Source organism: Phoxinus phoxinus (assembly GCF_949152265.1).
Source record: "Phoxinus phoxinus genome assembly, chromosome: 24".
NCBI lineage: Eukaryota > Metazoa > Chordata > Actinopteri > Cypriniformes > Leuciscidae > Phoxinus > Phoxinus phoxinus.
In genome coordinates this window covers 11,782,569-11,795,232 of record NC_136899.1, presented here as the reverse complement: position 1 = coordinate 11,795,232, position 12,664 = coordinate 11,782,569, and the positions used below count along the sequence as shown (strand labels likewise).

Here is a 12,664-nt window from a genome sequence, read left to right as displayed (position 1 = left end):
AGCAGCGAGGGTTGCGTTGGGATGTTTTGTTAACGGTATACCACTGCAAAGGTTTTTCACACATCTTTTTACCCTGAGCAAAGAACAAAAAAGAACTTTGCCATGAGTATATCAGTGCCTTAAATCTGGGTTTTTGTCCTAACCAGCTGCCACAGGATAGTTTTGTCCGTTGCCAGGTTTTTATTTGTTGCGTCATGCTGGGTAGCCCCAATTCTCAATGACTGAGATTCCTGCTCCCCACAAAGAGCCTCTTCAAGACAAAACTTTAAGACTTTGAAGTCTGTGGGAGGCAGATTATTTAAATGATATTTGCATACATTTATAATTAATGAGATGGAGCCCTCAGGTAACAGGACCCCGAAGTGAAACCACACTGTCAAAGCATTTATGCCATTTAATGTGGTGGTTAAACACTAACAGTTCTCTGCTAAATATAGTCCAGTGCCTGTTGAAATTAGTTTTTATAAAAGCTTCTAAAAATAAACCGAAATCATGAAGTAATGGTTCATAGTAGTTCATCTATATCTTGTAAAGGCTTATTGCATTTTGGCTTTAATTTTTTTTTTTACAAAAATACACAACCAATAGAATTTGGATGTTTTAGTCTATTTCTTCAAAAACCACCAGATACTGTACTGTGGTCAGGATGGATATCTTTAGTCTACAGGCTGAGGCATCCATAGGCCATGTTCTTATTTGGACATTGGCATTTTTATGCTGGCTGGCATCACACTGTTGACAACTGCTGGCGCTCCTGATTTGATTTGATTTTTGGAGATTTTTGCTCAGCTGTTCCAAAAGCTAGAAAAGCTTCTCTTCCCTCGGCTTAAGTCATAGATGCGCTCACAAACATGGCAAGTGCAAAAGAGAAAAGCTACATAGGAACATCAATTGGATATTTCAAGCATACGGCTTGCATTTGAGAGAACTTTTTTTTTTAAGACCTTCTCCCATTGGGGTTGTAACTTGTATGTCTACCAGGGCAAAGCTCTGGCTTGTAAAGGTGGCTTTTGTTATGGAGCTTCTGTAGTCATTCAAATGGAGGAATTGGGCTTTCTCTGTTTGTGATTTAAATATTTTTTTTCAAGTAGAAATGTTATCTTGCTGTACACATTAGCATTATGCTAAAGTCATTATTTACTCTCATTACTTTGAAGCTGAAGCTCCCATTACTTAAAAAGAGTCTTAATTCAAAATCTTTATAACAATTAGTACAGATAGGAATGCAATGTACTAGAACATCATCTGCTGAAGCAAGTTTCAGTGACTAATCTGAAAGTTTCTTCTGAGCTTTCAGGCAGAGAAGCCAAAGCTACATGTGCTTTTCCCATTTAGAAAAGGTGTTTGCGTGCGAGTCGGTTGGCATGGCTGTCGTTCATGCGACTGCAGTGTATCCATTCACTCTACAGTGATTAAGCAGAATGGTCCAGTGGCGTGAGAACAAACTGAAGCCACTTCAGTCGGATTCCACATTCTTGTTCTAACCGCATAATCAGTCGTCTGTTCCATCAGTGAGAACAAAATGTACCCTGAAAGTGATTGAGCAAAGAGGAGCTACACACTCTAAAACTGGTCACATCACACTAGTTTTGTTGGCCTTCCTTGCTTCCATGTGGGCGGATGGCTCTTGTTGACGGAGGCTCGTGCGGTGTGCCCTGGCCACGGTCCTCCACGACACCGTAGGGTTTGACGCTGTGGATGGAGCAGCGAAGTCCTGGCTGATTCCTAAAAAAGAAACTTTGCGAAATCCAAACCTCAAAATTATGTGGCTAAGTAATCATTTCTCCCCCGATGGGAATAATCACCATACAGAAATATGCAAACAGCCACTGCAGAAATAGTCATTTATGTGAATGTCCCTATACGATCTAGCCCATGTCTTTAACTAGCCTGTCTTTTATGTAAAACTCACAAGATGATCCTAAAGAAACAGTCCACCCAAAAATGAACAATTTAATTGAATTAGCCTTCTCATGTCATTCAGCGATATCTGTAATGGGATATTTTGAGCGTCGTCCCGCAAAAATCGATTTAACAACGCCATTAAAGTTAAAACAAATCTTGTCTTGGACTCTTTGATAATTAAAATGCAACTGTCACAACCAATAAACTGTGAAGTGTTCTTACTGCTGATTGTTCTCCAGTGATTTGGCTTCTTTACAGGGAGCGAGCAAAATCTCTATAGTGAGGGAATGGAAAGGGGGATTAGCCCTCGAGACTGTGTTTGTCTATGGAAACCTTGCATTTATGAATGGCTGACTCGCTATTTAGCTGTGCCATCTGGTTTGATTTATACTCGTTCTTGGCTCACAAGGGACTCTCATTTGCAATGAAGATGCACAAACAACTTTGCCATGGTGAAGGACGAGTTATTGCATGGTGCTTTGCTTTAAAAGGAATTATTTCAAGCTGACGGGGATCAGGGTTTTCATTTAAGCGATTTTTAGAAGCTGATCGCACATGTGACGAATGCGGCCTTGCCATTTTCGTCTTCCTGGACGAGGGATTGACAGAAACCAGACTATTCGTGATGCAGTCTAGAAGTTATTAAACACAGCGCGGTTGGAAAGAATGTGCCGGGTCATGACATTCTGATCTTAATCGTGTGGCCTCTTCCTCAGGAACTCATCTTTCCTTACCTGTGAATTCTGTGAATTCGGCAGACCTCGTTTTGGAGAGTCTTCTGAGACTCCAGGTGTTTGAGGTTTGGGTTAACCACCCCACATTACCACGTGGGTCAAAGGGGGTTCAGGGCGCATGAAAGTACGTGGTCTGGGCCTTTACCACAAGCAGCAGTGGCGGTTTTTTGCTTGCCAAGAACCTCTGAGTTCGCTGTCTCTGATAGCACTACATGGTAGAAAACACCGCTATGTGGGTAGGAAGGTGGGAGGGATGCTGGATGCTTTAGTATACATGGAGGGGGGGAAGAAAGCATAGTGAAATCATAGAAGTACAGAATTTGGATCGTATTGAAGGACCCTGGTCCTGTCATCCATTAATCTGAAAATTGCACCTCTTTCATAAGGGGTTATTTTTTGGCAGCTGTGTGTCAGGCTTGAAAAGTCAAATAGTAGCCTTTTTGTTTTGCTCCTTTGAACCTTCGAGACCTTTTTTTTCCTTAATAAATTCCAAATATTATTCGGCCAGCTTAGCCCTGATTAGTACAGTAGAGGCTAATTTACTGGGTCATTTCCTCTAATCCCTAAAAACAATAAGGAGCTGAGATGATGCTTGCTCTGGTGCTCATCTGTGACCCAGAAGAAAGCTTTCTTGTGTTCCTCAGCAATGCAGGTCTACAAAGGCATAGCGCTTGGCAAATGTGCGCAGCCGATTGGGGTGAATGAAGACCATGAACTACAATTTAAAATTATTTTAAGTTATGAAATTTGTTATAAATGTATTTATCAGTAATTTTCCTTTTAATTTGCTGTCATCTAGTGTTCACTAGGTATTTTTCACTAATCATTTAACACACTAATGTAATCTTTAAAAGATCTCAGAATTATTTTTCAGAATATATTTTTAAAAATTTGACAGTTCTTTATGATCTCTCCAGAGTTTATTGCAGAGATCTGGACACTCCATCTCCAGATATCCACTGTACTTCAACAGTGGATGTGATTTTCACCAAGTACAACATGTTCCTGGATCATCTTTGTTGATTCTGGAACAACATTCCAATCAACCAATCAGATTTTAGGGACAAGTTTACAGTTTGTCAGATTTAGGTTTACAACCAGTGTGAGGTGTTTCTGCATCAGTGTTATTCACCAATCATTTCTCTCTGATTTTAGGGATAAGTTATGGGAATGGTTTGGTGTAGGGGTATAGAGTTAGGACTACATTTTCTGACAGCAATGTTGTTCCAGGATCAACAAAATATGTTGATCCAGGATCAACAAAATATGTTGATCCAGGATCAACAAAATATGTTGATCCAGGAAGATGTCTGTCTTTGCAAAATCACAGTGACCGTACTGCAATATAACTGTAACAAATTTATAACAAATAGTTGCATAAGACGTATTTAAAGCGAGTGAGTTGGAAGTACTTTTTGTTTTGCACATTACAAGAACATTAATCTGAATAACCATTCGACTAAAGCCAGAGGAAGTCACCAGGTTTTCCACTGAAGGCTTCAGACACAAACATCACATCTTTTTTGCAAACCAGCCCAGTGCTGATTCGGTGTCAGGGAGCCATGGGAGTGTGGAAGCTTTGTTTCCCATTTTTCAAGGAAATGGAGGATAGCAGGTCTGTTTTTCGCAGGCAAAGGGTCAGAGCGTCAAAGAAAAACAAAGTAGTGGTTTATGTTCTTGCCAGTGCCACCAACTGGAACACATTTTCACAGTAATAAGGGTAATTAAAACAAAATTATAATTCACGACCCTTTTCCCTCCAGGGAAGAAAATAAAAGAGCTATTTTGGGTCGACTATTCTAAAATTACAGTGCTGGAACGAGGGTGAATGTGTCATCATTGAGGGCAGAGACAGTTTAATTCATGGTTGCTTGAGGAACACATGATTTAGCTAAACAGCACAGTATTGGCTCATATCTGGAGTTTTTTATGTATATATACATTTTATTTTGGCTGAAGTTAATAATGTTAGTTTAAAATAGCTGGAGGCACATCACACAATAGTGCATCGTGTATTGTCACATAAGGTGGTCAATGAAAGGATTTAGCACTTTAAATTGAATACTGATGAGAAAAGTCAAGCTAATTTGCACAGTGTAGACATAAAACAAATGATGGAAAGGAAGCATATGTCTAAATGAACGTTTGAAGGAGTTGTTCTCCATATATTTTCTGGGCCTTAGGAAGTTTTCATGAGATCTGGAAGTCACGCTGTGTGTGTGTGTGTGTGTCTGCGCACTCTGGTCTGACTGGACCCTGCCATTCCCTGCTGTTTGTCTAAACAGCGCCAGTGTTTGTACAGTGCTGTCAGGGTGACTGGACTGACTATCCCTCATGCTGCCTGTCTGATATCCACTCTGTCCAAAAAAGCACTTAGAGACCCATCTGAGAGGCAGACCATCATCTGCACAATGATGGAGAAAGACAAGCACATGGTTTTCCATTCAACAGCTCCTCTTTGGATGTCACATTAGATGTACTCAGTGAAACTTAAAGGGATGGTCTAAACCTAAAAATTAAAATGGACGTTATTTACTCACCCTAATGCCACTCTAAATCCATGCAAGTTTTTTTTAACCTTGGTATCAATCCATAGTCATAGTTCATAGTGATCAAATCTTTTAAGTTACAAAAAAGCAATACAAAGGCAATAGTTGTAAAATATTGCAAATATTACATGAACTTTTTGGGAATGTCATGAGTGAGTAAATGAAAAGTGCCTCCCATTAATCAGATATCAATATTCTTGATGCTGCTATGCGGCACCGTTCTCTGTGTTGAGAATGATAAAGCTTAGAAAGTAAAATTTCTAAGATGTTCTCAGTAGGTTTAACAGCGCTTGTCAATATCAATTTTTGTGATATGATCAGTCGACTGTACAGCAGCCAAGCATGCAGCTTTGGTTTTAATGGTAAAAGAGTGTTAAGATATAAAATAAAAAGCTTGTGTTTGACCATCTTTGTCTTTTTTATTTTATTTATAAAAACAAATAAAAAATTGATTTACATCACTAATTCTGAAGGGAGTATTGTTAGTTTGAATGTGGACACATTGGCCTTGAGTTGATACTGTAACACCAGTGCTGACTCTAATTTACTAATTTATTTCTACTCTCACTGGTCTTATTGTTGCGTAAATGACTTAAGCCATTTTCATTGCAAGCAAAATTATCAAGCCAAATGAATGCCATGCGACGAGCCTCAGGTGCATAAATGCCCATATTGTTTAACAGCTCACTGATTGGAGACAAAGATCAGCTTGAGGCCACAGGCAATATGGTCCTCCATAAGGTTTATACAATAAACTCAGAGAGAAATTGGACTGTATATCCATCAAACCTACTTTTGCGCATGCTAGTCGTCAGGTAAATTAAAATGTGAAAATTCAACTCATGCATAAGTACAAAAACTCAAGACATGTGGAATATGAATGATTTCATTGAGTAATCTTTGCTGGCGTAGAGCGAATGCAGCGCTGTGTAAAAAGGGGTCCAGTGTGTAAATCTGTGACTGGCGACCACAGCACAAGGGTTAATGTAGCGGAACCCTCTACCCCCTGTACTGGCTTCGTAATTCCCACCGGGTGTCCGCTAGGGGTCACATGCTCCGGGCCGTCTGACTGACAGCTCTGCCATAAAATGTGATTGGCTGGGTTTGGGCCAGAGCAGCCCCTAATAGCCAATAGAAAAGCCTCAATAGTACTGAAGTAGTGTGACTGATTAGAAAGAAAGAACTGGCTTGTCTGCACACACGGAGAGAGACACTGAGGCCTTTCTGACTTGAAGAAAGTGTCTGTGAATATGAGTGCAGGACTGAAGTAAAGATATTGGGTGTATTGTTGCACATGTGATGCTGCTAAGCTAAGAACTGTACAGGTAGGGTTTAGAGTTTTTGTGTTTACTGTTCGTTAAGTAGCAAATTTCTGTAAAAGATTCAGCTAGTGTTTTTTATTTTATTTCTTTAATGTAATTTTGGTGCATGCACATCCTGGAAGCATGTTGGAGTTTAAAATGTGTTGACTCCTTTAAGAGGGTGTGCGGTGTTTATTTTCAAGTGCAAAGGTTGAGATTTTCTATGGTCTGTTCCTGTGCTTGTGGATGGATGTGAAAATAGATGGCTTCAAGCTTAAAACAGATGCGAATGATTTCCCAGACAATGATCTGGAATTGTCGTTTGTCTTGTGAAGGAAGGAAAAGTGGTACTTTTTAGTCTCTCCAATTCCTGTTAAACAAAATAACAGTTGATTTGACCTCTTTGCAAATCATCTCTTTGCTTTTTTCCCCCAAAACAGATTACCTTGTGAGGATTCCAGCCTTCTAAATCGCATTCTCAAGCCCGGTACGCAGTCCCATGATGCAACTGGTGAACCTGGCCTGGATGATGGTCCTGGCCGCCCCACTGGTCTGCTTTGGTTTTACCACCCGCGGTCAGGGCCTGCGTGGGCGGGTTCAAGGTGACCGCCGAAACATCAGACCCAACATCATACTCATCATGACAGATGACCAGGATGTGGAGTTGGGTGAGTATACCAGATGCAATTCATCATTAATGGCCCATCTGTTCTGCAGACGATTGAGGTGGAGACCTCATAGACTCTCTTGAGGCTTTGTCAGCACTCGGCACGCATCAGTTATGAATAAGCAAGTCGTCTGGAAAGTTACTGTAGAGATCTTCAAATACCATAATGATACTTGGAGAAACATGGGAATGGAACTTCAGATGAAACAGATTTTTATTGACCTCACTGATTTAGATGTTTGAATTTGCACACTCCACCTCAATATTTGGAGACATTTGAATTAATACATTTTTAGTTTTTATTTAATTTTTTTTTTTTATTATTCCAGTACAAATATTTAAACATTCTTAAATCAAGGTACATTTACTTGAGGAAATCTGTTTTCTGTGAAAAATTTATGAAAATTAATATTTTTTTATAAAACAAGAAAAATATCTCCCAATGGGTTAAGAAAATTAAGTTTTTTTTTTTCTTACCCCATTGTCAGATGTTCTTGGTTTATGCATAAACTTAATTTTTTTTTTAAACAAGACTTGATATGCAGAGCAATTTTGCTTAAGTAAATGTATATTAAATTAAGAATGTTTAGTGTTTTTGTTCTGTTCACCAAAACAAATATCCAAGTTAATCCAGTATAGCCAGTCATAGCTGGTAATGCAGGTTGACCATGATATTTCTAGTGATAACAGCTGACGAAGGTCTTGATCCTGGAGGGTCATGTTCCTTCAGAATTTGGCTCCTCCAACACATCAGCCTTGTAATCTTAAAGACCTCGAATAGCTTCGGGAGTGTTTATTTACGGTTTTAGCTAAACCAAGGCAGTCATGCTGGTTTAACTAGTTAAAAAGCCTTGTGAGAACACCAGCACACCAGCATTCAAATGTGCTGGTGACCATTTATGCTGGATTTTTCTGTCCTCTCTTGTAGGAGCTCTGTTTAGTTTAAGTTGTTCATTATTAACTCAGCCTAGGAAAGAAAAATACTTTAGCCTTCTCGGACTTCAGTCCTGGAAACATTTGCTTGCTTGTTGTTGGTCTACTTGATCTGCCACCCAAGTCCCTCTCTTGGTAGCTGTCCCATATTGTAAGCATGTTGTAACTGGATCAAGTTCCTTCCTCTCAGAGCATAACATCCAATGGGTCTCAATCTCAGACTGTCATCACAGGTTTGACTTATTTCCTATTTCAATATTTAATGGCTTCCTTCAGACATCTAAGAGGATAAGGGCCTTAGTCCTGGAACCACAACCAGTTGTTGCATTGCCACAGAACTGCAGGGATCCTTTTCCCCATCTAACACTTTCATGGGGCTACTTTTGACAGTGTAGTGAATATTAAGACGTGTTAAAGGTTTGAACTTCTCAAACATGCATAACTGAACTTGCATTTGTCTGGCTTTGTGTGTCAGGCTCATTGCAGGTGATGAACAAAACTCGCAAGATCATGGAGGACGGTGGAACCTCATTCACAAATGCGTTCGTAACTACGCCCATGTGCTGTCCATCACGCTCTTCCATGCTGACTGGGAAGTATGTCCACAACCACAACACGTACACCAACAACGAGAACTGTTCCTCGCCTTCATGGCAAGCTCAGCATGAGCCACGCTCCTTTGCCGTTTATCTCAACAACACTGGATACCGAACAGGTGAGAAACCGATGACTCATTCTAACCTGCTTGATTCAAAACAGGGTTGAATACAGTTTGCATCGTGTCCTGTTTCATAAATGTTCACTTCCCTAAAAAACAGTTATTTTGTTAATTATTGTTTTAATTTAATATAGCTATCAAAAATAATGCGCAAATTTGACGGTTTATTTTTTAATTTAACGTGTTAAAACTGTGTGTGTGATACTTGTTAATCTTTTTAATCAGAATTGTGTTAATGTAAAACTGGAATGTCTGTTATAAGTTATAATGCTCATATGATGCTTTTGACCTGAAGGTATTCAGGAAAGTTTATTACTATTAATAATATTATTAGTTTACATTATCATATCACAGGATTTTTGCTTCACATATGTTTCTCAAAGGCAAATATAAGTTTTACAGGAATTTTTAATTTTGTCTGGTTCATGTAAGCTAAACATTCTGGTAACCCAGTGCTGTGTGTCTTGAGTGACAGCAAGTTCTGACCCTGAATACAGGGGTTCTGGCCTTACCACTGCTTGTGGTTTCCAGCTGATGTGTTAGTCTACAATTAACTCTCTAGGGCAGACTGGCTGCGTGCCCGGCTCTTTTGGAAGATGTTTTGGCTTAGCTTTGAGGGGAAAGGGTAGAGAAGACATGAATACAATGTAGAGACAGATATTTACAGGTACTGTTCAAAGGCAGTGTGTTGAGACAGTTGTCATAAAATGATAATTTTAGTCTTTGCGTCGACCTCACTGAACATACTCAAGTTTACATGTTGTCTTTTTTTCCCACAGCTTTCTTTGGGAAGTACCTCAATGAGTATAACGGCACCTACATCCCACCTGGGTGGCGTGAATGGGTGGGGCTGATCAAAAATTCCCGTTTCTATAATTACACCGTATGTCGGAATGGGAACAAGGAGAAGCACGGCGCAGATTATGCCAAGGTATGTGTGCCTGGTCACATAAGTTCACTGCCCTGTCAGCGTGCCAAAGGCTTCTTTTAAACTCAATTTTCAGTTTATGCTCAATTGTATGTTCTGTTCTCAACTAATTTCAGGCCTCTAATTACACATAAAATTTGGGTTGGTTGACTCCACATGGAATGTGGTTAGATTAAAGGGGGCATGGGGAGTTACACCGGTGTCTTGTGTATCATCAGGTGGGTACGTTGAATAAGACTTGGTAGGCAGAGAGATGATGTCCTCGGGGCAAAGTTTCTTTTGGAAACAACCACTGTTGTTGTGCTGCTGCTTTGAAAGGGGTGGACATTTCGACTGTTAAGAATGGCATACTACTTTAGTACAGCATTTTATTTCACATACTGCTTTTACATTTCTTTAGCAAGCAGTGTACAGAGTATATATGCCATTTTCAAACAGCCATAGTTTGCAGGTCATCCAAGACTTTTACCATCCTTCTGCAAGGCCTACATTATGACCGAAGTGATATTCTGAGTTTAAAAAGTTTAATTTGATATGGCCACCTTCCATCTCTAGAGTGTTTTGAAGCTGCTGTTAAAACAAGGTTTTGGATCTTCTCATGGCTGTTTCTCAGGTAGCATGTGTTTGGGGAACGTGGAATTTGTGCTGAGGTTTCATGGTTTGGGCATACATGAGTTGGAGGCAGTCTAAGGGGATGAGCAAATAAATGTTTCGACTGTTACTTGGATGTCAATAACCTGCTTGGATGAAGGTGTTAAGTTACCCACAAGCGGAGAGGCACTAGGCTGAAGGTTTCTCCATTAGGTCTGGAGGTATTTTGTGGCTAGGTGTTCAAGTGGTTCCTGGAAACCCTTAGGAACACTTAAGTTCCTGTTTAAAGGTTAAGATTCATGTTTGAAGGAATTAAATGGGTAGGCAGAGCTATAAATGTATAGAAGAACATCTTGGGCAGAAATATTTCCCCAAATTTTGCAAAGAATGAATTGAAGAATGCCACACATTTCAAATCACCTGTAGCCTTTTAGTCAAGTGAATCGTTAAGAATTTGCTGCAAAGGCACGGTTTGTTTCAGTCCAGGCAAAATATATTTGATGAATTGGACAGGTTAGGTACATTCGGATGCTATTTCACTCAAACATTCAATATGATGCTGAATAGTTTTCCAAAATAAACAAACATGTTGGTTCAATTAGTGGTACAACAGAGACTGAAGTGACATACTGTAATGCCGAGGAACAAGGTCCACTGAGCACGTCTCTAAACAATAACTTCCACTAGATTTTCACTCCCACAGATGCCGGTAGCTGCATGTTTTAGCAATGGGGAGGGTAGAAGGGGGGGATGGAGACTTTCCCACAACCAGCCCAGACCAGGAGCGCTGCCATCAAAGGGCTTACGGCTTCAGTATCACGTGATTGTTACCCCCAAGCCCTTGTGTGCATTCCTGCTGCTGCCTCATAGCAGTAAGATTGAGACCATAGTGTTGTCAAAACACCAGACCCATGGAGGGCTACAAACCTCTATTACCGTTGAGTGACGCAGTCGACACCCTTGTCGTGCTCAATACCGGGTTGTTAGCATCAGGGCATTAGTTATTTTGATGTGGGTCAATAACAAATAATAGTGTCCATGATAAAGAATAAGATTAAGAATAAGATAAAAATTAAGAAAACTATAAAATGTCATGAAGTGTAACCAAGTAAAAAGTAATAGTTTTTTTCAATATTCTTGACACATCCTAATCATGATTGTCAAAAATGTTTAAAAAAAAAATGTTTTTCTTCTGCATGTTGGTTGCATAACATGAATGATTTGGCTGACTAAAGGTTTTTTTTGGTTAGTTTATTTTGATGGTCCACTTTAGTAAAAGTAACTTTGCAGCTACATGTCAATTCTCTAATTCTCATTAGAATACACAGTAAGTAGACTGTTAGGTTGGGTTAGTATAAATTGACAGAATGTTAGCATGTTTGATGTTAGCATCAAAGCAAAGTGTTACCTTATTGGTTATGAATATAATATTTTCAAATACTTCAAATAAATAAATTACAAATAAATACAGAAAAATGAAATAACAATTTAGATAAATTCGTATGCATAAATACGTATACAATGTAAAATGTTATATGATCAATACGTTGACAACATAGGTTTTTACATTGCTTTAACTCTTCAAAATAAGTTGAGCAATTTTCAACTTTTTATGTTATACACTATTGAACTATTTTCTTTCCAAGTCAGTGTAATGTAATTTAAGTTTAAATTACTTACATTTTTTAGGTACAATCAACTTGGATGTTTAAGGCAGCAACTTTTTTTAAAGTGTATAAAATAGATGAATAAATAAATTGAATAAATACATAGATCTATACAAAAATACTTGTTTTCATTGTTCAAGCCTTGGAAAAAAAGCATATCCAGCATTATGTATGCCTGAATTTATTCTGCCCATTTCCAGGACTACTTCACTGATTTGATTACCAATGACAGCATCAACTACTTCCGAATGTCCAAGCGCATGTACCCGCATCGGCCGGTGATGATGGTGATCAGTCATGCAGCGCCTCATGGCCCAGAGGATTCAGCACCCCAGTTCTCCGAGCTCTTCCCAAACGCTTCCCAGCACATGTGAGTGACTCCCAGAACATTCAGTTACACTCTACTAGAGCAACACTGCTGAACTCCACTGAACCCAGTGTATCCTGTCCAAGAGCCAAGCCCTGCTGGAATATACCCTGGAGTTTGAGTTGTTGAGTCTAGATATTTTTATTGTCCCGTATGTATTTATAATAGGATATTCCAAGGGACACATACTTCAGAAGAACAGTAGCATTCCAAGCAGATCATTTTCCTATAAATTTTAAACCATTATAATTTGGCCTGCAGGTAAATATAAGTTTGTAGCTTTAGGAATTTTTGTGGCCTCATA

General features: G+C 39.3%; 1 protein-coding gene across 15 annotated transcripts in view; it reads left to right on the top strand.

Annotated features, from left to right (window-relative positions):
* sulf1 (sulfatase 1) overlaps positions 1 to 12,664 on the top strand; it is a 78,841-nt gene that overhangs the window by 49,452 nt on the left and 16,725 nt on the right. For all 15 annotated transcript variants that reach the window (XM_079601104.1, XM_079601102.1, XM_079601098.1 and 12 more), the window contains 4 exons: positions 6,930 to 7,157; positions 8,565 to 8,804; positions 9,587 to 9,738; positions 12,194 to 12,363. In XM_079601104.1, the coding sequence (XP_079457230.1) occupies positions 6,989 to 7,157; positions 8,565 to 8,804; positions 9,587 to 9,738; positions 12,194 to 12,363 (731 nt within the window). In that variant the 5' untranslated portion in view covers positions 6,930 to 6,988. The remainder of the gene's footprint in view (positions 1 to 6,929; positions 7,158 to 8,564; positions 8,805 to 9,586; positions 9,739 to 12,193; positions 12,364 to 12,664) is intronic.